Source organism: Puntigrus tetrazona, chromosome 5 (assembly GCF_018831695.1).
Source record: "Puntigrus tetrazona isolate hp1 chromosome 5, ASM1883169v1, whole genome shotgun sequence".
NCBI classification, from domain to species: domain Eukaryota; kingdom Metazoa; phylum Chordata; class Actinopteri; order Cypriniformes; family Cyprinidae; genus Puntigrus; species Puntigrus tetrazona.
In genome coordinates this window covers 9,614,581-9,640,219 of record NC_056703.1, presented here as the reverse complement: position 1 = coordinate 9,640,219, position 25,639 = coordinate 9,614,581, and the positions used below count along the sequence as shown (strand labels likewise).

Below are 25,639 nucleotides of genomic sequence, written 5' to 3'. Positions count from 1 at the left end.
GAAACTTTAATGACAGAATTAGGATTTAATTGGTTACAATGTGGCAAAAGGGTCTGAAATGGCCCTGTATATGTATATCATCATTTTAATGGTGACTGATAATTATGAGCATTTTATTAAGTGCATTTGCATGGTTATTTTTATTTCTTTTTTTTTACACACTCGATTCAGTTTTTTTCTGTTCATTCCTTATTGAAATTTATAGCTAAAACATAGTTAAATATTTTTTTTACAGCTAAAATCCATTCTCTGTTCTCATGCATAGCATTAAAGAAGATTGATCAGTGTGGGCCTGGGTTTATAGGTCATTTCCCCTGGATCTTTCACTAGCCCTTGAGAGCCCTCATATCACCACATGGTAAATAAATCAGCCTGTGCAACTTTCCTCTGAAGAGACTTAATTTACCTCACAACCAGTGAGCTGGAGAGGTGTTTTACTCACCTGCCGATTTAAAAAGAGGCTATAGCCACAAAAGAATCAACCGAGATGCAAAGGAAGCAAGAAAAGGCTAATGTCTTTTGAGCTTAGCATCCACTCTAACTGATTTAGAAATCCAGTTTTTGCTCTTTGTGACATCCAAAACATGTCAAAATCAGAGGTTAGAATGCAAAACACAAAATAGAACAAATGAAGCAGCCAGTGCACCAAATGCATCATTTCATTATTCACATAAAAGTGCCTGAACATTTTGTAATTATTAATGAGCCAGTCAAACCCTCTCAGCTTCTGCAGAGAAGACACGTTTGTCCTCCCTTTCCATTAGCTGTGACAAAATAGCCAAACCAAGTGTCTGTATTCTTTCACAAGGCATAACTTGTTTTGTTTTAGAAAAAAAAAATAGGCAAAATGTATTTGGTTTTATTTGTCAAACAAATATTAAGGCATTATTCTGAGATGGACATGGATTGTTTGTGTGTGCTGATTGCATTTTTGAAATTTTGTGACCCATTTCATGTTCAGATCGAATAAATGAAATTATTTGTATTGTATTGTATTGCTCTGAATAAGGGCTGAATTAGAATGCTGCTTAAATGATCCATATTCAATTCTTGTGTGTGCCAAGATTAAGATAAGCCAGAGGACTCATGTTTTGATTTTATGTTGATAGGATAATAGTTGCTACTGTATGTCATTTGCTCATATAATTCTCATTTGTATTTTATTGCAAAGGGATCTTAAATGCCTGGCATTTAATTTTACTGGATTGCATTTTCGTAGATTAGATTGCGTTTTATTTATTTTCTAAAAATCAAAACAAATTCTTTAATTTGATATCAAACTGCTATTGATTGCTGTTCTTTACCCAGATAGCAGTCAGAATAAGGAGCCCAAAATATATATCTGCACACATTTGCCATAGGTTTTTTTTTCCACAGGAAAGTAAGTCAGTAGCTGCTGTTATAATATTCTCTGTGCTAATATAAAACATGTCTAATGTTATGCATGAAGCAGAATATGAGGGTAATTGTTCTCAGAGAGAGCTTCTTTTAGAATACAGCTTTTCTTCTTCACCACTTAACATTTAATTTATTATTCACTTTTCTTCTTGCAAATGACAGTAGTTTCAATTTAATGAATTTTCTTATCTCATCTCACTTTTAGAGGATTACTAATGCAAAATGGAATGAATGTCTGTAACGTGGGGTTGCATCTGAATTTGCCATGTCGTACTATGCTGCTCATTACAGCATTTGATTTTAAGCTCTATTGTTCATGTGTGTCTTGTATCAAACTACTGTGAGCATAGTCTTATCTAGAGGATGAAAAATGAAAGCAATTGGAAGGCTCAAGCTAAAGAGCCATTCTCGTGTATTACTACTTTATGAAAATCTCTTGATATGCAAGTCAATTGCTTTTTAATTGATGTTATCTAATATTGTTTCTATCTGGAATTTCATTTTTGATATATCAGTATGCAACATGAAACAGAAAGCAAATTCAATCATCAAACATTTCTCATTCACAAATGTAATTAATCTATCCCCACTTTGAGGGTTCTCCTGGCCCTTTTATTCTTTGTAATCACCTGTGTATGAATACCACAGATAAACATTAAATTACACTCATATCATTATTTGTTACAAACGTAGAGGGTGGAGTGCCGTATAATTCTCCTTAACAAGCTCAAAGACAATACAAAGCCCTTAAAGATGTTTAAAAACAGCCATTTCTGAATAGCTGATATCTGAAGTCTGAATATCCACAACGGACATCATTAGTGTCACCGTAGACGGCAAGCTACTGTACAAAAAGTGAGTGGTGGCATGTTCTTGATATTATTGCTTTAGCCACTAAAGGCACACCCAACCCTGGCTTAACTGTGAGGGTTGTTGATGCAGCAGAGCTTTTTGTCCCAGATCTCTTCTGCTAGCCTGTTTTGATGGCTTCTAGCGCCTGGAGAGCAGATGGGCATCAGTGCCATCTAAGGTAAATGTGAGAGGGGCTGAGGGAGCCAGCAGCCTCCTCTCTGTCACTGCAGACAAATCTGAGAGCTAATGTTGCTGATAAGGTAAAATGACACCTGTAATGAATGCCCAACAATGAAGAAGTGTGACTGGAGTGCTGAATGTGTGGATTTGAGAATAGAGTCGGATCTGTGAAGTGGAGAGGGAGAGAGAGAAAACAAGTGAGTGAAGGAGAACGATTCTGTGTGTAAGTGTCAAGTACTGGCTGCTTTTCACACTTTTGACCATACGTTCAGCTAGTGAAACAACTTTCTTAACATGCAGCCCACATCTTTCAGTCAGCCAAAACTGGAACTAAAACAAAAACTCCTTCTACAAAGATCTTCAAGCGATAAAAGGAGTTTTGAACCCGTTCTGTGGAGGAAATGTGGATTGCCAGGCTCATCTGAATGTGTATATATTTATTTACACACAAAGCAGTGCTCCGCTCACAAACGATGATTTATCAGACATTATATGCAAGACTAAAAAAAATGTAAAATGACAACCAAAGTTTTCTGAAGACAGTCGTTTTCCCTCAGAAATACAATGATATAAAAACACCCAAACTGTTTTGTATTTTGAATGGACTTATGTTTGACAATTTGAATAGTTGTGGAACATTCATGCAGTGTATAGAAGACTCATCAAAAAGGTGTTTATTTACGCAACAGTGCTTTTTCAAATTTTCACTTACACTTTCACTTCCATCAAATGTAATGCAGCTGTAAATTGGTTGATCGTTGTTTCTTAGTTTAAAAATGAGTCACTGATGAGAAATCGTATGTTTCCTCCTTCAATAACAGATGCTGCTTTTAATTGCTGGGTAGAGAAAGGACCTGTCACGTTGAAGGATCTACGTAGTGATTTTACGTTTGTCATTTTATCAAATAAGAGCAAAAAATAATATTCCACAAATACATTTCTTTAGATATTTACAGATTGGCAGCTTTGATATCTAACACTCTGGATTTTCTAGTACTACCTACAGAATCACTTTTCAATACAATTCTAAAAATCAACCCACTTTCCAAAAATAATATAGGTTTGATTAAAAATTAGTCACTGGAAGTTACCATTTTCATTTCAGACAATTCGCCGGTGGTCAGAAGCTTCACCACAGAGGAATAGAGAAGGTAAATGTTTTCGAAAGTAGTTTTACTTTCGGCACTGATTTTGTAGTAAGGTACAGAAATTGACTGATTGATTGCCTTTGCCAGTAGCCGTTTATTGGATTAATCATTATCAGCAAAAAATCCATACTGATAACATTTTAGGTTGCAAATTGATTGCATGAGCGGCTGAAAGGGTCGGCTGTCATTATGCAGTATGAGAGCCTCTGGACATTACAAACTGTGCAAGTTAATTGTTTCTTTTCTTTTTTTTTGTCATCAGAATCCATATTATAGCTTATAAGCAAACAGGCAGTTGTCTTGGTCACTTGAGTTGTACAGTTTTCAGGAGCTGAGCCTAGTTTGTCTCTTCCTGTCGGCCTCTAAATCTCTGTCCTTCATTAAAACCTATCATGCCCTTCACCACCAGGAACTGGAAAGTTCATCCTGTCATTTGGCTCTTGCTTTCTATACAGAATGTATGTACTGTACAACTTCCTGCTTTTACTGTCAGTAACTTGCAGAGACAGCATGTCAGATTCATCCACAAGGTCCATATGCTCATTGCAGTCATCTTATTGCAGTGCCAACCTTTTTGCTCCTTGTCACATTAGTGAAGGATGCAGGACAGTAGCTGTTCGACAGAACTGTTACACTCACTTATCTTCCCATCTCGCAAATGAAATTGCATCAGACGTTAGACGGCCCTTTCTGAAGCCCCTCTTTGAACTAATAAATCATTTTTGGTGGACTTTTGCGATCCATTCCATCTTTTGCTCAATATAGCTTTTGTTTAATCCTAATTTGTACTGTTTAGTTTGGCTGCAGTGCTTTTGATAATTATAGTTCTGTTTCCTAAGATGTTGAAATTATACAGCTTGTCACGGCCTGGCCAGAAATCAGCTGAAAATGTTGATACTTATCAAAATGGAAATGGAGTGTCTCTCATCTATGAGAGCATCACCATCTCAGCATGAGTGTGATGTTAATTGACGTGACAGCATATTTCCTTAATTTTAGTAAGTCAGAAAGTTTGTTGAGCTTCCTTAGATGCATAGAGTAACTTAAAATATCATGTACTCTGAAGATAGTACTTCATCAAATAATGACCAATGTCCACTGGGTCCCTCAATTCATTCTTTATAGCTAGATCTAGGTTTTTAAAAGAAGATTATTCAGTTTCTTCCCAACCCTGATCTCGATCTCCTTATGTGGACACTTTATTGTATATATTCTAGCAAATAGCAAAGCAAAAAAGATACTATAGCTGTGGTCAGTGTCTGCCCAGTTAGATTTTCACAGTTTTGAAATTTGTGAAACACATACCTTTTGACATGCCCTACAGCATTCATCTGATCTTGTCAGATAAGATTTTAGTTTTACCAAGCACTTCACATGTAGCGCATGAATGAATTTGATGGTGAGGGTGCCATTTAGGAATGAAAAGGCATCTTGCCATTGCTTTGGTGGATTGAAAAGTTTTTTTTTCACTTTCATTCAGACCTGTGCAAATTTGGGAACAGCACAACCTACTGCCAAAATATTGCCTAAAATGAACTGCGTGCTTATATTTTAAAGGTGTAGTTCACTCAGTTTCTGTGTGTAACTGCCTTATTTTCACCTTATGCTCAGATTTCATTTACGTCTCTGCTGTATGTAATTGGAGAGCGAGCAGAACCACTCGCTGTTTTCTAGCATGTATCTTTAAATGCAAATGCTTGCTGTTTTCCACCCACTTTTTCAGAAGAGGGTTCTGCTTTTACAGTTCATACCTTGGATACTTGGATAATCATCTTTTGTGCTGAAATCACGCGTTTTCAACCAGCAGCATAATATACAGTACCTACATTCCTTTCTCGTACGTTGTTAACATGACCCAAAAAAACTAAACAAAACAAGAATGTTACTCACTTTTCTTAAATAATTTCTGTAGCTCTATATAAGACTTTTCTTACTTGAATGCTGCTTTTAAACGCTCTAGCATGAAGATAAAGTGTAGATTGTGTGGGGCGCACTAGAAATGTGATATCAATTTAGCAAATTTTCCATGATAGGGTTTTTTTTTATTTAACAATATTATATTTCCTGTATGTTACAGAGCCATAATAACACAATGTAAGGCATTTTGTGCAATTTAAAATTCCAGGTTGAATTTAGGGCTTCAGGAGTGATTCAAAAGTCTTTACTCATTTTAGTCTGTTTAAGTCATTTTAATAAAATTCAAAGGTAGCAAACCTCTTATTTGTTTTTCTCGCTCCCTGCAGAAAGCATGTGTGAACAGAAGGAGGGATATTTGAGACATCAATTATAACCCAAAAGCCTCCCTCCCTTTCAAACTCTTTCTCACTTCCTCTCTCTCACACTTCCTTTCCCTTTCTCTCACTCTCATCCCTTCACCGTAGCTGGGATTATCCTGACACTTTCTGACACTTCTGCCTTAAAATTCTCAGCTTGCCGAAATCCAACAGAGTGCTCACCATGTAACCCCAACATGCTCACTTGTACACGCACTCTCCTCCTCTCATGTCAAACCCTCTTCAGAAATCCATGAGAGGCTTGGGTGTGAAAGTAAAGTACATGGTTTTAAAGGGCAGGGGCTTTTGGTGCATGTGCTGAAACAGTGATGTGTAACTACATCAAGTGGCTTTTTGGTGATGAGGACTGATGTGTCAAATGCATTTCTATGTAACCCACTTTCACAGGCCAAGCTGCTTTCCATGCACTTTCATTACAGGAAGCTGGAGAGGCCAAAATAGCTGACATGGGAATTGCTGACACATTATGAGCTATTTGGAAATGTGCTTTATGAGATTATTAGAACTAGAGGTTTAGTGTTGCACTGACTCATAATGACTGAATTCAAGCATGATTGATTAACATTTTGAGTTTGTTTGTACAGAAGAAACACAGTAAAGCATTTAGGTTACTATACGTTTAGATGTATAAAGAATATTGATATGCCTGTATATTCAAAAGAAAGGGGTTAGAAAGATTGTTTTTCTTTTAATGTTTTTGAAAGATGTATTTATCAGCCAAACAGTAGTATTGTGAATCATTTAAATTTATTGTTAAATTTTAGCAGCCATATCTCCAGTCTTGAATGTCACATGCCTGTTAAGAAATCATTCTCATATGCCAATTTGCTTGCACACACACTTTAATGTTACGTATTTTTAGAACTTTGAAAGTCATCACTTTCTTAAATGCTATAACCAAAGGCTCGCTAGGGACAGCCACGACTGCAATGTCATAATAGAGTATATAATACTAAATGTAATGAACTGAGAGATGAGTTGAAAAAGTGAAAAAATGCACAAACTAAACATCACTAAAGAAACAACACTTTGAGCTCTAGGGAGCTGATGCTGTCTCACCTCATAGTTTGCAGTTTTTATAAGAATGTGATAAAAACACACTTTTTTTTTACAGTCTTTACTGAAAAGTACATAATTGAATCACCTGGATAAGTATATTATATAACTCTACCTCTTCTCTGTCTGCTAACTATTGGACAGGCTATGGACCTTCATTGCATAGGTGGTATTAAAATTAACTAGCATAATGAGAAAATGAATGACTTATTGGTGACTTGCTTGTTAGAGTCATTAGGACTTGCATTTATGCTCATCTATCATAGGAAAAGCAGAAAGAATTGGCTCTGCTGTTTTTATAGAGCATAGATTGTTCCAATTATCCATTACCTTTTATTGCAGTAAGTGTGCAGGCACTGCTAAAAGGATAAGGCCAACAATTAGCACTCTGGGAATCAGTGTGAACTCAAACCCAGTTAGAGATGTGCACAGGCCCATTAACCTCTATACCCCCCCCTCTCATTCTTTTATACTTCATTACTGTTCCTCATTGAATTTGCACATGGGAAGGTGTTTATAATTGGGTGTGTTTTATGATGGTCGACTGTATTGTTGTTTTCCTGCTGAACTTGGTGTGGATTAAAAGATGAACTCTTGGGATAGTTGCACATTATTTACCCAACCTCATGTGGTTTTTCCTATATTAATTACAAAAGTAAATTCAAGTAAATATATATTTTTTCATTGCAGAAATGGTGAATGGTGAATAAGTGAATAGTAACATTTTTATATTATGGGTGAATTGTCACCCTTTTTGTGTGTTCTAGAAACAGCAGTAGTCACTGATCATGGAATTGTCAAATATATAAGTCTAAGTAAATGATCTTGCATGTTCACCTATTGGTACATAATGTAAAAACAATTTTTTAAGCCACACTGTAGAAATATATTGATGGTATCAGTTTTGCATAGATCAATGCAGGTTTGCATTTAGATGACAGAGCAAGAGGTCAAAAACATAAACACACTAATAAGAATTAGCTTTAACCTTCTCCTTGTCTTCCGTTTATTTTATTATAATAAATCCTGTATGCATTTGTCTGTTCTTTCCTGCATACATGGCTTGCAAATCTTACAAAATGTTCTCTAAATGTTATTATTTCATCATATTTTTTGCTGAAGTTTAGTACGATGCTGTGTCTGATTCATGTTTAATTCATTACAAGGCAGTTTGGGTGAAATAAAGTTTAGGCTCTCTGTGCAGCAACAGATGGCAGATGGATCTGAAGTCATTTCAGGTTGTTCCTTCTATTCATCACTGAGTTTTTCTGGTAAAGAATGGACCAGACTACTCATAGGGAACTGTACTGCTAATACTACATTTGAAGTTAGAGAAATACCATGTGTTGTTAAGGGCAGACATTTGCATGAATGGAAAACAAGCAACTTCAGCTGGGCGATGCATGTATTAAACATGGGCTTTAGATTGACAGATCTATGAGGAAGAATAATGAATTTTGTCCAAAAGGTTGCAGCTGCCTTTTCTACCATTGACCCTCCATAGCAGAGGGAAGTGATGCTGTCGTATTCAGCTCATGATGCAATTTTCATCTTGTCACACACCTATCTGCAACACTGCACAGCATGATTTGTGTCCTCTTTTCTCTCTTTGTCTTGGGAGTAGAAAACAGAGGATATTCATGGTTTTGCACAATGGAAGTGACCTGATGGCATGGGATCGAAGCGGCATGCCTGTTTGGTTAAAATCCATTTGTTTTCTCAACTAAACTTCTGGAGGTGCTTATGCATAGAATGATAAGAAAAAAAGGTTGAGTGGTGATGCTTTCTAAAATGGTGTGCTTTTTTGCCCCATACCAAATGTATGAAAAGCTGAGAACAGATATTTACACCAAAGATGGGGTTAACCCAGGCTTTTATTGCCCTCATGAAGAAGCTGAGATTTTAGTCAATTGTGACAACCAGAATTTGTGAAGAACCTGAAGTTAAATACGCTGCTGTAATTCTGTGAGGTTTTCCAGGGAATCTGTCTATCTGTGGTGCTCTGTGCAAACAAGACAAATTCCTGTCCGTAGTGAGATCGCCAGCAAACATCATCAGTGGCAGAGTAACGTTTCATTTTGAATTATTTAGAGTGAGCTCCATGTTTTGTACCTTGAACTTTGAAACCCAGTGTAATATCGTGCATCTAAGATTTCCTGTTTTTGCCTCCCTACCCATGGGGTGATCCGCGACGTTCTCCTACCATCGCTAGTGTGACTTTGCTCTTTTTCACTTGGAGATTCTGCAAACAGCTCAGAATGCACTTCTCTGTGAACTAGGTATCACACACCTGGGAATATAACTCTGAATGGTAACGTCTGCTTCTTTAGTTGCTTCTTCAAAGCTGTTTTTCTGTACCCAGAAATAGAGCATTCAACAATGAATGGTTTTTAATTAGAGGTTAAAGTGATGTTGGCATGTTTTGTTTTATACATCATTAACATGTCCACTCTTCAGCAATTTCGCCCCTCTTAAAAGCTTGTCAAGAAAATCATGTAAGATGAGGGGAATGGTGCTCTCTACTATTTGCTTAATCACAGTGAATTTGTCTAAAAATTGCAGTTGAGTAGGGGAGACCAGAGGCAATTGTAAAACTAAATTTCTTCACAAACAAGCTAGACAGATGATACTTGAGTGCAGCTGTACACAGTCATGGCAGTAAAATTGCTGGAGGTTACCAGGTCACTTTGCTGTTGGTTTATAGCAGCTGACTATGTGGTGGTATCCAGCTGTAGCTAGCGGATTTACTGTCTGCACTTCCTGCACTACCATTAATAGTCTGCTCATTTATATATAGTTTTTTGCACTAGGGAAGCAGGACATATCTGTACTATATTAGCAATTGATTGATATTAGAGATTTTTTTAAGTGTACTGTCTCATGTAATAATTAGGATTGGATTCAATTTAGGGTATTATATAATGTTTCTATAATGTTTCTTTAAGTCTTTTATGCCGAACAAGGATGCATTTATTATATATATAATATAGTCTAAAATACAGATTTGGTGTTCAAGAAACATGTTTCAGTAGTACCATTAATGTGAAAAATCATTAAGCTGCATAATATTTTTGTCGAAACGTCAAATTTTTTATTTTGTACTGTACTTTGAGGTCCACTTATTATGTTATCAAGATTTTTTATATTAAAACGTCATAATTTAGAAGCAATATGCTATTCTCTGTCCTGTTTTTGACCACCCTCATCAGAAAGCTGTTTGAATAGGCATGGTAGACTCATAAATAAGTGCCCACTGCTATTATTGGCTAACAGCTGTGTATGCTTGACAAATCACAGCAGTATCTATCTTTGGAGACTAAGTTAAATAATGCATAAATACTAAAGTACACATCAAACCGTCAGTAATGACAGAGAAAGCAATGGCGGTCACTTAAATTCATGTTAAAATGAAGTGAACAAAAGACAGTTCTTACTGACGCAGTCTGGAAAATTCATCAAATAAAGATCATCATGTCTGTGTTTGTTGCTCTTGTCACTTACACACACTATGTGTGTGTGAATTAGTAGGCGGGGTTAAACAGGCAGTGATGTAGAAGCAGGCACTAATCATCTTCTGCGGAGTCGGTACTTATCCATACTATTATGTCATAAAGTGGCGCATTACCACAAGCTGTCATTTTGGCAGATTGGCCTCAATATAAGCTGTTTTTAGATTAAAGAGAAAGTTTTGAGTTCTGAAACTTGCAGGATGTTTTTATAGCACAATGACCTCTTATATATAAAAGCACATTTTGATTTCTCAGTTAATGATTTGAAAACTATTAGAATTTTTGGCAGTATGTTCTGCATTATCTACAATATTAAAAGAGATTTATTGAGTTAGTATGTGAACTGTTTTTAGTGTATGTATGCATGTATGTATGCATGCATACGTTCTTTATTCGTTTCAAATCACAGCCAATGTGGGAGACGGTATAAAGTCTATTAGTTTTCAGTGGGCAGAGTTGAATTAGCTGCTAGTTTAATGGCTTCCATGGGATTTTACACATCTGACAGACTTTGCAGTATACGTCCGGTCTCTCATGGGTGAAGTGTTTTATTTCAGAGTGTCAGAGATAGTGTAGGCAATTACAGTTATTAAAACGGTATTCATGTGAATATCTCCAAATGAAATCTTTCTTAATTCCCTTTATCCTTTACAGTACACCTCTTTATCTGTCTTACTTATCTTCTCTCTGTATCTGTTGACCTGTTTTATTCTTCCTTTTGTTAAACAGAATGATGGCAGAAAGAAAGAAAAATAAAACAAACACTCAGCCCAAGGAAGAGCGTTCTCACTTTTTTTCTAAGATGCATTTTAGCTCATCAGTCAAACACAAAGCAATCAGTCGCACTCTCTTCCAACGCTAATTCTTTTATTCTTTTCATCACAAAAGCACTCAGGGAAAGCTAATGCGTTTTTAAAGTAGAAAATGGCTTGAATTGTTTTAGTGGAATTGTCTCTTTGGCACACAGTTTAAAATCAATGGGAAGCTCAGAACATTCCCAGAGGAAAAGCACCGTATTTACAAACCTGAAGCTGTATTAAATGCAGACCACATTTAGATAAGATTGTGACAGTATTTTTATTTTTTGTTTTTTGCAAATAATTGTACGTACAAGGCACACATGCAGTGTGTAATGTATCTGGGGTGTTCATGGATCTAACAAATGCCTGTAACATTAAGAATTTGAGTTTAAATTCTGAGCAAATGTGCTAGAGAAGTGTGATTTCTTACTTGTGTTAATTGATTTCACAGGAACTGCCAGTGACGCCCTTGCTGATTCTCTGTCATCAGTTGGTGGGACATTACCTCACTTCCTGCAAGAGCCTGAGGATGCTTACATAATCAAAAACAACCCAATCAAGCTGCGCTGTCGAGCAACTCCTGCCCTGCAGATCTTCTTCAAATGTAATGGGGAATGGGTCCATCAGAGCCAACATATCTCACAAGAGTACATGGACCAAAACACTGGTAAGACAAATATGATCTCGCTGCTGCTGTTTACCTAATCATTTCTTTTCAAGAAATGTTCTGTGTATGTCAATACAAGACTATTGGTAGTTCAAATTCACTTAAATCTGTTACCTGTTAGATCCCTAATGGATCATTTTTCTCTTGGTCTCCTCTACATTTTCTGTATTCTGTATTTGTTTGTTGTATTTTGAAAATACTGTCTACAAAGAAATCATGGAATAAATATGTTACATTTTTGTTAACTACATCCACTGTTATATTGAAGTTTCATAAATTGCTTCAGAATTTATTGCATCTTCATACTGCAGCTGGTTATTTCCCAATTAGACTGTGTTACAGAAGAGATTTAGATGCTCATTGTGATATTCTCATGAATAAATAAAGTTCACTGTTGGGGTGATTGGCAATGAGATATTATATCAACATCTGTCTTGATACAATAACATGGGGATTCTTTTTTGGATACCATGGCTGTTATGATTTAGGACTGTGATGTATTGCAGTCTTATTGCTCACTTGTTTCTCTTCAGCTTCACTAGGTATTGGCAAAGTTGTATTTTTTTAATCCTATTCTAAGCCTAGATTTTGGTTCAATATAAATAGAGTGTGTTAATATGCTAAAAAAATATTTTGTTAAAAATATTAATTAAATAAAATATAGCTAAAATATCTCCTGTTGATTTTTTTGTATTGTTTTGTGGGTTCTATAACATTGATTTCATGCGTACTTGGCAACTTGCCAGCTACAATAATGTCAATTTACACAAACCACAATTTAAGCTGAACTACAGGAACTGTCAGAGGTACACACTTGACTGTGCGTTGATTATAATATTACCACAAAAATAAAAGCCTAATCCACCAGCTTCTCAAAAGCACACTATTATTAGTCTACATAGGTGTTTGCCTCACATGAAGGCTATGTGCCAGAAAAAGCCTCTTAATTGCTTCTGGAAGTTCATTATTGTGTGATTGCTGTGCTGTGAAATTGTGATAATGGGAAAATGAAAAATCACAACAGATTATTTTCCCCTCTGTGAATGGGAAAAGTAAAATCAGACTTTCCTGTCACTTGTCACACTCTGTACATGCATTGCCAAAGAAAATATATGCAAAATTACATTTTAATACATGTACTGACATGGACGTATTCAGGATTGTTGAAGCAGTGAGCATGTTTTGAGTTCACTGGAGTGGCTGTCTCAAAATGTCTCAATTTCTGCTTTTGCATTGATTATATGCTCAGAAATTGATTTTAAAAGCTACATTTCATCTCCTGTGTTTTATCATCAATAAACAATGAGGTGACTTCTTATCTAGGTGGTGATTTCATCTGGTGATCTGCCAGAACGATTTTTCACAGATTATCTGCTTCCTTATCTCAGTTTCTTTATATTACTGTACATACGTGCTCAAACTTTGCAACATGTTTTCTTGCACCAATGTCTGCACCCTTGAGCATTTGCATTTCACATGTCCTTGCACTCAAATTCATCATACTGTTGCCCTTTAAGGACACATCATATTTACAAATGCATGTTAGATTCAGTGGTCATAAATGAAGATAGGTCCTGTATGTCACATCCTTATTCCACTGAATGTGTTGTTTCTTTATCTAGCTGGCTATCTGTTGTACAATAGATTAACAACAGTTTTTCAGGACAGGTTTCTCACCATTCCCTGCTCCCCTTTTGCTCTGTCCAGCTACAATATGGAAAGCAGTAATTTCCTCCCCTGAGAATATACTTCCCCCATTACCAGGTTCACTGCCTGCAGTGTTGCCAAGGCGATGAAATGTATCAGTCTGGGCCCAAGTGGATTTGCAATTAGAAGAGCCAGAGGAAGTCTCCGTTTGGCCAATCACGTTGCCAGCTTTACATCAGTGCTAAACTCATAACCAGCGATAACGACATCCTTTATAGCGCCCCACCATGCCACCATAATGGATGACAAAAACAGGGATTGAATTAGAGGGAAGCTAATCAGAGCCACAGATCTACAAAGAATTGGATTTTATCGATTAGAGCATGGGTCTTCAATGTCATCGCGAGGTGGCAGATAAGATCTCTTATTTACCAGGCATCCAGATAAGACACAATACATTGCCCTTGAGTTTAGACCAGGTGAAGATCGAGAGGTGCCGGTCCAGATCTGTTAAACTTAGAAATTCGTACTTTCTTTTTTGGAATTTGTTTGCCGTTGTGGCAACAAATTTAGATCACGGAGTCAGTTTTGTTTTCATTATGTTGGGAACAGAAAACAGTTGACAGAAGGGCAGCAGAAGGGGCTGTCATGTTTATAGCTGATAAATATAGCTGATTTTCTCCTTCATAAATAAACAAATGGATGACAGTGTTGATCAGCTCAAATGTGCATCTTTATCTAATTCATTTAAAGTTTTCCCAACGGTTATTTCTCTAAAACTGATTTTAAATTGGTCCAGGCACCAATATGGATGTGACAGAAAATGTTTGTAATGGCAGAAAGTTTACTTTATTATTAATTTACATAAATGTCAGTGTTTTATTGCAGCTAAAGATCCTATTACAACACAATCATACTGCTTTCATTAGTGCAAGCTTTCGGTTGTCAAACAGTTTTCAGTGTCTGTTTTAGAATTTGTGGGAACTGACAGGTAATATGCTTATAGTAGCCATTACATTAAGCCACTCTCAAAAATTAGACAGTTTAATAAGAATAATCCTGAAAACTGTCCTCTATTAGTGTCAGTTTTATACACCACATGTAAGCATATAGATCCATCCATCTTATAATAATCATTCTTACATGGGTCTATGAAAGACTAGATTCTGATTGCAGTCAAATTTTGAAATAATGACTACAAAACTGATTTCGTATATGTATACTGCTATTCAAAAGTTTGGGATCAGTGAGATTTTAGTACGGCTTTTACATGGAGTTCCTTATGCTCATCATGGCCATATTTATTTTGCTGGTTGATATTGCTTGTTGGTCTTACCATTTTATTTGAATGTTTTGTTTTAAATAAGAACATTTTTAACATTTACTGCACTGATATTATATATTTATATTATATTTCTGGTTATTAACTTACACTAATTATTGAACTGGAAGTCTCGATCATTCACGGCTTACTCTCCTGTTGAGAAATAAGATACCACTGCCATTCAAAAGTTAGCAAGATTCTAAAAATACTTCACAATATTTAGTTTCACAATTCTTTTTTACAGAATTTTTTGACCAAATAGATACAAGCTTGGTAAGCATAAGAGGCTTATTTTTTTAAAAACATCTTACCCCAAAACTCTTTCTCTTTTTTGTGTTTCTCTTCCATTTTTTTAAATAATGTGAAGTGTTTATGCCTTCATCTATTCCTGCTTGTAGGCAAACAGTGTGATTGAGGGTCCTTGAGAATTTCAGCGATTTCCATGATTGGCGAAATTTCATGAATGGAAGGATTAATCTATGCTGTTATGTTTTTGCACATTATTGTCATAGTCAGTGACAGAAACATGTTTAATGCATCAACATCAGCTAATTACATGCACTCTTATGGTTTTTGCCTCAGCAAATTAGTTGCCCATGTACTGAATGCCTTTATAATCTAACCCTTAAGGTGATGAATCTGTTTTATGATACTAGTTACTGAGCATCCCTGGTGCTTCAATAATTTGCTCGGTTGAATTGTAGCTCAGCAGGAGTCGAAAAAGCTCCTCGTTTATGCTGGTCTTTCAGTGACTGATAAAACAGCAAGATGCACGCTTTCCTTCCGACACAAGCATTAACATTGCTTTGGGAAACAATATATAAATGATTGCAATGTTTTTCCGTTTATTCTTCAGTGTTGACTGGGGAAGAGATCTGAAATTTTTAAAGGTGTTCGACGAAGCCCTTCCTGGAGCCCTACCTCAGGTTTTATTTGTTCTAAGCTCTGCAATATCAGCCCATGAGGACAGTTATAGAGCATAACCATCATATGAAAAATCATCCTCCGCTAAGTCATTTATCACGGTTTTGCCAAAGAAGAAAGAAACGACTGCAGCGCTGCTCGCTGTGCCTCTATTATTGTCCTTTACTGATAAATGACAAGCTGAAACTTCTATGCAGCAGCACACAAATAAGCCCCACAGACTACTCCATTTAGGATTATAACCTGTGGATTGCGGTTAAAAAATAAATAAAGAAGTCCCTGCTGATAGTGTACTGTAGATGTCGGTGGAGAGAGAATCCTATTGAATGTGACCGAAAACTAGATGACGCTTTTGCTTTCTGTCTACAGATTAGAGGCAAATAGAAAGAGGCGGATCCAGACATGTTTCAAACACTATAGGGGGCGCAGATGCTGCCTAGACCCGATAATGAGCTCTGTGCCCCTGTCATACCTGAAGTGAAGGCCTTGAGTGCTGGCGACCAGGCAGCAGTGACAAACTAACGATGACAAGATCTTTCCTCTGGCACTGTGTCTGCATGCTTTTCTTCTCTGCCATGCAGTGTCACATTCTAATGGCTGCTATTGTCAGGAATTAAGTCAGTGTGTTCCTGAAGTGTTGCGGTCTGATAAGTGAGTTAACTAGGAACTAGAATGCAATTTGTGGTGTGTGCTACTTAAGAGTAATTAAATTTAAAATGTAAAGTTATGGTTCAACCCCTATAATAATAATAATAATAATAATAATAATAATAATAATAATAATAATAACAATCCAAATGAAGAAAAAAAACAAGTAGTCTTGCATGGAATGTGGGTGAATTTAATTAAAATTTTTTCAGCAAATGTCATGTAACTTATCCTTCAAATCTTGGTTTTGGCCATAGTCATTATTTTTTATTTTGTTACTTGTTTTCCTCATCACATAAATATCATCATGCAACTGTCAAACAGAAAGGAGTTGTTACCTGCTCAAAACCGTAGAATTTCTATGGCATCTGAGAGCCGTCACACGGTCAAAACATATGAAATTATATATAATATAACACAGAATAAAAACTCTTGTATGTTTTGTCCCTCTTGCAGCGTGTGGCCTAATTGATAATAACGAGAGAGATGCAGTTGCGTCATGCTGTCCACTTTCACTGTAGAGTGGCTGCACAGTTTCACGCTGCGATTGGCTGGTGTTTTGTTCCTTTCCAAGTCAACAAATAAAAGCCCGCAAATTAAGGCATGTAATTATCAAGTGTCTAGAATAATACATACTATACAATCAATATTAGTATTTATATTGGTGTGTTCATATTTACTTTATATTTAGTGTGAATATTACTAAAATATAAAGTAACCTTAATTGGATTCACCATATGGATTCAATAATTGCCAGTTCATAATCACTCAACGTTTTTTGCCTTTTAGCCATATTTATTTCTGGGTTTGTTAGATTACTTAATGTGACAAATGTCATTCATGTATTATACATTTTTCACCTTAGTAAATTGTATCCAATAAAAAAGATTTAACTCATTTATGTGCACTAAAATATATCCTTAAGCTGCCTGCATGTGCATAAATATATTACATTTCAATAGTTAAAGTGTACTGTATTCACTCGTTGTTACATTATTCTTTTTCTGACTTGCCTTGTTCAGATGTTTTGAGGAATTTACATATTTAAAAAAAATAGTTTGATTGTACCCGTAGCCGTTTTCTTTTAGTGCTCTTAACCAACAATCTTAAAGTAAAGTTCTGTTACTCTGTCACATCTGTTACTTATTTCTACTCTCCTCTGCCTCAGATTGATGGAATCAGTTTCCATTGACTGCACAGGAAAGCTTGAGGGCACTTGTAGCTCGTGTGGCTCCGTCCAGCTTTCTGTCATGGAAGAGGGAGCCAGCTGACCACTGCGAGTATAGTTATAATATGTCAGAGCTGACATGTGATGTGGTGTTGACATCTGCCAGCGACAGCTTCTCAGAAAAAAAAGCTACTTTTGGAGAAAGTGTCTTTACGCTACAATAGATGGAAGCTGACTGCAAATGAAGCACGGCGAAAGAGAGAGAGGACTCTTGCAGTACAGCAAATGGAAACTGACTGCAAAGCAAGGGCAACGAAAGAGTACAAGTACAGGGCATCACCCTTCACTTCGCTTAAAACAGATGCATTTTAGTGTTGATGTTCCTCTTCTCTGGGCCTGTAATAGCATTATCACAGGCAATTGCACACTCAACACTCGCACTGTAACATATATGTCTAGAGCACAACAGGGAGCGGTAGCTTTTTTGTTTTTTGAAAAGAATATTATGCAAAATTACACGTGTAAGTCAGATTTGTTTTATCAGACAAGTTTTATCAAGCAAGCATATAACTGGAAGAAACATATCCTTGACATATGTTGTTTTAATTTAAGTTTGCTGCACACTTTTGTGAGATAATCATTGAGTTTTAAGAGTTTAGTTTTTTGGAAAAGACAACTTTGAGACCAAGTAAATCTATCAGCTGCTTATTGATGTCTGCCTTTTAACAAATTGTTTAGGACTAAACTGACAAGCTTTAAAAAAATGTATTTGTATTTTTCTTGTCACACAATGTGCTTTTTATAGTTTCTGATCTTAGCTGCGGCTGTCTATTTAGCATTCCAACTGAGCGTGACGTTCGGTCACTATGGTAAAAACAATTAACTCTCTTAAAGAGCACTCAATAAGAAATTTAAAGCTGTCAATGCTCAACATAGCAAAGATTTAATACACTACTCATCGATATCTCTTTCCCTTTTCTATGCGGACTCAGAGAGCTGTGGGACTCGAGCGCAAAGTTATTTCAAGCACATCATTCTGTCAACGGAATGTATTGGAGAATTTCGTATTATAATACTTTTCTGTGCAACAAAGGATTATTAATAATCTTTCTTGTTCTGTTTTATCTACCACATGTTGCTGCCTTCATTACTGTGACATACATTTAAAAGAAATGTCTTTTAATTTTATAGTATATACTTAATTATAAATGTAGCCTATTGTTTTATCATGAATGTATTTTACAACAATACAAAGAGCAATGTGTAACATTTTACCAGATTAAGTCCTTCACTTATGAACTTTTATTTGTAAATAAAAATGTTTCACTATATTTGATAAAATTATTGTGCACCCATGATTTTGTCATAGATTAGGATTATATATTTTTTTCATTTGTTATTTTTTTATTAAAATGAAGTTGTCTATATGTAGTAGATTGTAACAAACAAAAGAATGATGATCAAGTCAATACAGAGAACTAAAGAAATTCTACACTGATTTGAAAAAAACTGAGCTGGTGTCGGATTGGATTGGTATCTGCAGATACTCCGAATTTTATAGGTTCTGAAAAAATGGTATTGTTGCATCCCTGTCTTGTTTGCAGTATGTGTGTCATTTTAAGCATATCAGAAACAATTCATTTAGCTTTCATGGTTATTTTACAATAAACAGCTAATATTTCAAGCAGTAACAGTGGTTAATAGGTATAACAGCCAAACAGCAGGCAGCATACATAATGAAAGAGAAAAAAAATATGTTGACCATGAGAAAGTGCTATAACAGTTCAAAGACCTATAATTGTTAATCAGGAAAGAGTAGCACGTAAACGAGCTCAAACCTTGACTACAATAGTGCTATTACAAAAACATCCTTGAATTTGCGCATATCTTTTAGTTCATTTTTTATTTTGTAATTCTTAAGTCTTGCCTTTGTCACTCTAATAGCACTTTGTTCCATGGTCTCTTATGATAATTATTTATTTGGAGTTATGCTGGAGGGAGCTGCCATGCAGAGCGGGTGGGGAGTACATGAGCGTGTGATGGAGGATGACATTAATGTGCTATTAAGCTTCTACCCCGTGAGCAAAGTGTCACATTTGCCACTGTGAGCTCAAGAACGCACACATGCACACAATGAGATGAGTCATTTGGAGGAGGTCATACCAATGTTGTGTAAGTTAGTTGAGAAATGACCTGTTAGGAAGAATGAAGCCTTTAGAATCCCATTCAGTAAGGGTCCACATTATTAACACAAGTAGTCATTTAACAGATGTTTTTTAGCAACTTATTATGTGGGCAAGACCCCTGGAGCAAACTGGGGTTAAATACTCTGGCTTGTAGCTCCTTATTTGAATATCTTCTGATAATGGGAAAATTGGTTAAATACAATAAATATGCGCACATTTGTTTGTATTTCTAATTATTTTAGTTAATTAATGTGTGCTTATAGGTGTATTAAAATGAATCGGACAACACGGTTTACTAACGTTTGCTCTTGTCAAATTACTGGCATTTGCGCCATTATTTAAGGGCCAAAAAGCATGTCTGGTAATTTGCACTCACTGCTCTTGGTAAATTGCGCTGGTCGTTATGGAAATTATCTGGCTGTGTCTGTGTTCTTTAATTTGTTGTCAGTAAATCGCACACAGAAATTTCCCATCCCATCGGCTCATTTATAGAATTGCGCTCTAAAGCTTATTAAATCTGACCAAAAAGGTAAAATTTAAGGTTTATTATTTCATATGAGCTCAAGTTTAGGATGAAGCAAAATTTTGAGTATACCATGTCACACTGATGTCACAATTGAAATTATTGCACTCTATGTACTTACAGTGTACTTACTTAAGAAAGTGCTGGTAATATAAGGTAACTACATGGGCTAGGATTAGGTTTAAGGGTAGGTTCAGGGTTAATACCTAGTTTTACCTAGCTATTGCAAATGCTACAGTATGTACATGAGGAACAGGACTGTATAATGAAGTCCTTTTGAAATAATTTTAAGATTGAATCATGCAAGCTAGTATTTAGCAATTTAGTTTACTTTGAGTTCCATTTGGTTGTTCATGTGCTGAGCTGCCATTAGTTATTGAATTTTTTATTTCTTGTTCATGTTCTCACCCAAGTAAAAAAACAGAAAATCTGACTGGAAATACAATAAGTACTGTATGACCGCAGCAGCTACACTCGCTGGTTCGCCAATGGTTGTCACTCTCCATGGTGCTGAAATAATCTCTCTCTGCTACAGCAGGGGAGACAAAAGCTGCAAAATCAATTGCTGGAAGCCTTTGCAGGAATCACATGGAAGGAAACGTTACACTGTTTCCGCTGTGCCATGTACTGTTCTATGTCTGTTCAAACACTAAAATACTACTAAAGTCATTCCCCGTGGCTGCTGCCATGTAATGTAAGCAGCTTTCTTTAAGTCTAGCAAGTGAAGTATTACGAAAGGAAACGGTGTAAACCAAAGCGCCTTAAAAGTGACTTGCAAATGTTGCTGATTGATGTGAAGCTATTGTGAACTTAATAGTGTGATTCTTCTTGAGTACTGCTTTTCATATTCTCTGCTGTCACAACTATGTGTCACCTATCTAAGTATCTTATTAGGATCTGAGGTGCATTTATTTTAACATCAACTCATGCTTAATGTCTTGCTAATGGAGCACACTTATTGTCTTGCTGCTGCTCACTCAGTTATTTTACGACTTTCCTCTAGCAGTCTGTTCCAGAGAAGCAGAAGCATCCACTTAGTAGATCTAATACTGGTTGAGCCTGGTTGCTGCTTCCCATCAGTTTCTGGCCCCTAAATTGTGTCATGGCAGTGCCACATGTTGCAGCTGAGGCAGATTGGATTAACTCTAAATAAAGCTTCCAGAAGACCCAAAATCTGCTTCTGCACGTTTTTAACATTACTGAAATAGTTAAGCCTCTTCCTGATCATCTTGTTCATTGCCAAAAGGCAAATGAGATTCTGAAGTGTAGAAATTGCTCTATTCCACTAGGGGTGACTGCAATTCCTGTAGTAGTTCAGTTCCTAGAGCATTAACAAGAGTCAGAGTCCTCGGTTTGATTTCCAGGGAACACATCAACTGATGAAACTGATAAAGTGACAGTGAAGACAAATGTTTGACATTTTATAAATTGACTTTAAACTTTAAAATGATTTTGATTTGAAATAAACACTGTTCTTCTGAACTCTGTTCATCACAGAATCGCAAAAGAAAAAAAAAGTATTGTGTATTCCATAAATATCACAGCTGTTTATATGATTTTATATATATATATATATATATATATATATATATATATATATATATATATATATATATATATATATATACATATCCCACATTATCATTGTTATATATATATAATTATCATTGTTTTAGTTTAACATTTTAGAATAATTCTAGAAGGATCATGTGACACTACAGATAGTATCTTCAGTTTTTGCAATTCTGCGGTTGCGGAATACAGTGCAAAATAAACAAAACAGTTTTTTGGGGTCCTGCATAATTTGGCATATAACTCCAAAATTATTGAAAAAAAAAAAGTTTATTATAAAGGCCCTTATATAACATTAAATGTAATAAACAGCACTGGCCGATCTGTGTATGATATCAAAGTACCATGAGAGCCATTATAAAGAGCATATGGAACCATTAACTGTCAAATAACATTTACAAAAGAAGTCTACAATCAACTATAATCTAAACAGGAGCAAACATCTCAGACAAACAGACCTGTAGAATCAGAGGAAATGCAAGCAGCTTACCATATCGATAATAGCTTTAAGGATGACAGCCGCAGCATACAACTGAAATGAAGTGACTCTAATGGCAGGGAAATATGATGATTTAAGTCTCAAATTGCTAAAGGTTTTTTCTAAGTACTTTATATGTATGCCTGAACAATCTGAACAGTTGTCACTGTGAAGTAAATGGCATTTACTTGTTAACTTGTTAAAGAAAATGATTGAATGACAACTCAAAAGTATATTATACTTTGTAGTACTGAAAAAGAGTTATGCAGAGCCCAGTATATCACAAAAGAGATCTCAGTTCTGTAAAATGCTTTGGCACAACCTGTATTGTTAAAATCGCTATATAAATAAGTGACTTGACTTGAGTTAATTTCGTAAATGTGATCATAAGCACTAAACACCATCATGGTGAGACTCATTTAACTGAAATATGCTAAATTAATTTAACAACATTAATTGTAACATACAACCCTAATAAACATAATTGATAAGACAAACTTATTAATTAAAAGAAGAAACATAGTGATTTTAACAAAACATTTCCAACAAAGTTTGAAATGCAATGCTGGGAAATCTGGGATTTACATTTTTTTTTTTTACACGAATTTACTTTTAACCTTTTAACAGGTTTTTACTGTAGAATGTGTGGAGGGACTGTCAACACTTTAAAATTTGACTTAAAGTGCCCCTATTATGCCATTTTTAAGGCTCCTAATATTGCTTTGGGAGTCTCTTACAATAGGTTTACCTGCATGAACAGTGAAAAAAACATTTTTCATTTTACATTTTTAATAGATAGCAGTGTATATTAGTTTTGAAAACACACTAATCAAACAAGCTTGATATATTTGTATTATACCAGATATTAATACAGTATTTCCAGGTCCCTGCTGACTCCCCTAGCAGAGTCCAGTGATGAGAGGGCCCGTCCATGAAAATTCAAGCAAAGATGTGTAAATTTAAGTGACAACCACTTTCCTACCTCTGCTGTCAACAGTATTTAAAAAAAAAAAAAAAAAAAAAAAAAAATGTGGCAGATAAAAGCGAGTAAGCTGTGTCTCTCAGGACTATCACCCGTCAGCTGTCAATATTCCTGCTGAAAATGTGACTTTCTAACAGAGAGAAAGACAACCTCCTATTAACATATTACTCATATTTTCATCTATCAGGCTGGATTATGTGCCGTCATTAGTCATGATTTTCCTGCCTGCCGCTGAATTTTACCCCCCACACTATGCTGTCGATGAAACATCTCAGCTGGGGAATGATAAATAATGTCTGTGTCTCTCAGAGTGTCCATGAAACACAGGCGTCTGTCTTGCTTTGTTTACCCCTGACTAACAGGACCATGTAGAGTCAGCTCAGAAGTGAAGGCAGTCTGCTTTCATGATCAATAAACCTGTGGGACAGGCAGGATACACCACGCTGTTCTGGTCTGCTTTTTTCTCTGCAGTGTCATTCATTTTTGGGAGAAAACCAATTCAAGAAGGCACTTGATTAAATGAGATGTTAGTGTTTCGCCTTCCCGCTCTCCCATGACTCCTTTCCGCAGTGGCTGAGAGCTGCTCATTTATTAAGGGTAGCATCACATCCAATTCTGCTAAAGCAGACATAAGTGCCGTATGTGGTCTGAACAGCATTCATTTTGTGTCATCATCTCAGCAGGCTCTGTCTTTAAGATTTGTGATCATTAGCGAAACTTTATTTTGTTAACAACATAATGACAGAAGGTGAATTTTGGAAAACCTACAGAATAATTATCGGAATGCAGTAAACTGCATAATTTCTAAAATGACTGGAACGATTTCACTAGTTGCTTTTTTATCTCCTGCTTTCTTCTGTGCAAGAGTTTCCTCTGTGGAACACAAAATAATGTATTTCTTGAATATTTCAGCTTTTCATATTTATTAATTGCATTTTTTAATTAGTTTGTATATGTTAATAACCATGACAGAACATGGTTGACATTTAATTCAAGTGCTCTTGAACTGATTGACAAACTTGAAATTAGTTTAAATTTTAAAAATCTTTTAAAATGTGCTAATAAAATGTTGTACAGAATGATTTTGCACATTTTATTTTAATCAATAAATACTTGTATAGCAGGTTGTACGAACAAATATTCTGGATCTCTAGATCAATACATCACAGACAATATATTTACCAAACCAGTTAGGTATCAATATTTAATTTTGTGGCTATAGCTCCAAGGAGAAAAAAAAAAGCTTTTTTTCCCTTGCTGGGTCCATTAAATGATTGCGAGACAGTATGGACAATAAATGGAGCAATAAACATTGAAAAACTGCATTTTACAATGCAATAGCCATCATTTGAGCAGGTAAAAAAACTAAATTAGTTAAAATCAAATAGTAATTGTCTTGGTTCTTTGTTCAAGGTGGTGATTTTTTTTTTTTAAGTGGTGATTTGATGGCTAGAGCTAGAGGTGTTTTAAAGGAGTTGGATATAGAGACTGCTGTTCAGAGATGCTTTCTGTGTGCTGACAGTCCAACAGTTACTGTTACTGAACCCTGAAGCACAGCACACTGTCAGCATGCTCTGAAATGCTGCATCTCTTCCAAAGGAAAAAAAAAATTATTTCGTAAAATGTTCTTGTTGTCTAACAGACTAGTCAACCATTCTTTCTCATTAATATTGCATTATTTTTTCTCAAAACAACCAACCATATAATGAATGTTGCACCAGCATCTAACTGTTCAAAGTGACCCTGAGATGTGCTGAACGTCACTGGTAAAGAGGCAGAGGTCCCTTCTAATTTGCATTGTTTTAGCTGTCTCAGTAGCTATTTAATTTCTCCTTAGCAATCACGCCATGGTTTATCACATCTGAAAGTCTCTTATGTTCACTAAGGCTACATTTTTATATCAAAATACAGCAAACGCAGGGATATTTTGAAATATTAATGCACTTATAAAAATCTATTTTATTTAAAAATGTAATCAATTCCTTTATTTACTCAATTTTACATAGAACTCTTTTGTAAACATATAAATGTCGAACAAATTCAGTGTTTTTAATACTCTCTGAATACAAATAAGAGCAATAAAATATGAAACTTTTAAACTTTGTTGCAGATTTTATGGAAAACTTCAACGTCCACTTGTACTGTGTATGAGAGTAAAACTAAGGATACGAAACGGAAACACTTTCAAACAGGTACTATCATGTTTGTTTGGGCTTTGCCGCCATCTTCCAGAGCGGAATTCAGAATACAGTGTCAGCATCTGTTCTTCTGTTTATCCCACCA

At 35.7% G+C, this 25,639-nt stretch overlaps 1 protein-coding gene across 1 annotated transcript in view; it reads left to right on the top strand.

Moving 5' to 3' along the window:
- unc5db (unc-5 netrin receptor Db) overlaps positions 1–25,639 on the top strand; it is a 102,314-nt gene that overhangs the window by 41,582 nt on the left and 35,093 nt on the right. The window contains exon 2 of the mRNA XM_043239837.1: positions 11,689–11,904. Coding sequence (XP_043095772.1) covers positions 11,689–11,904 — 216 coding nt within the window. The remainder of the gene's footprint in view (positions 1–11,688; positions 11,905–25,639) is intronic.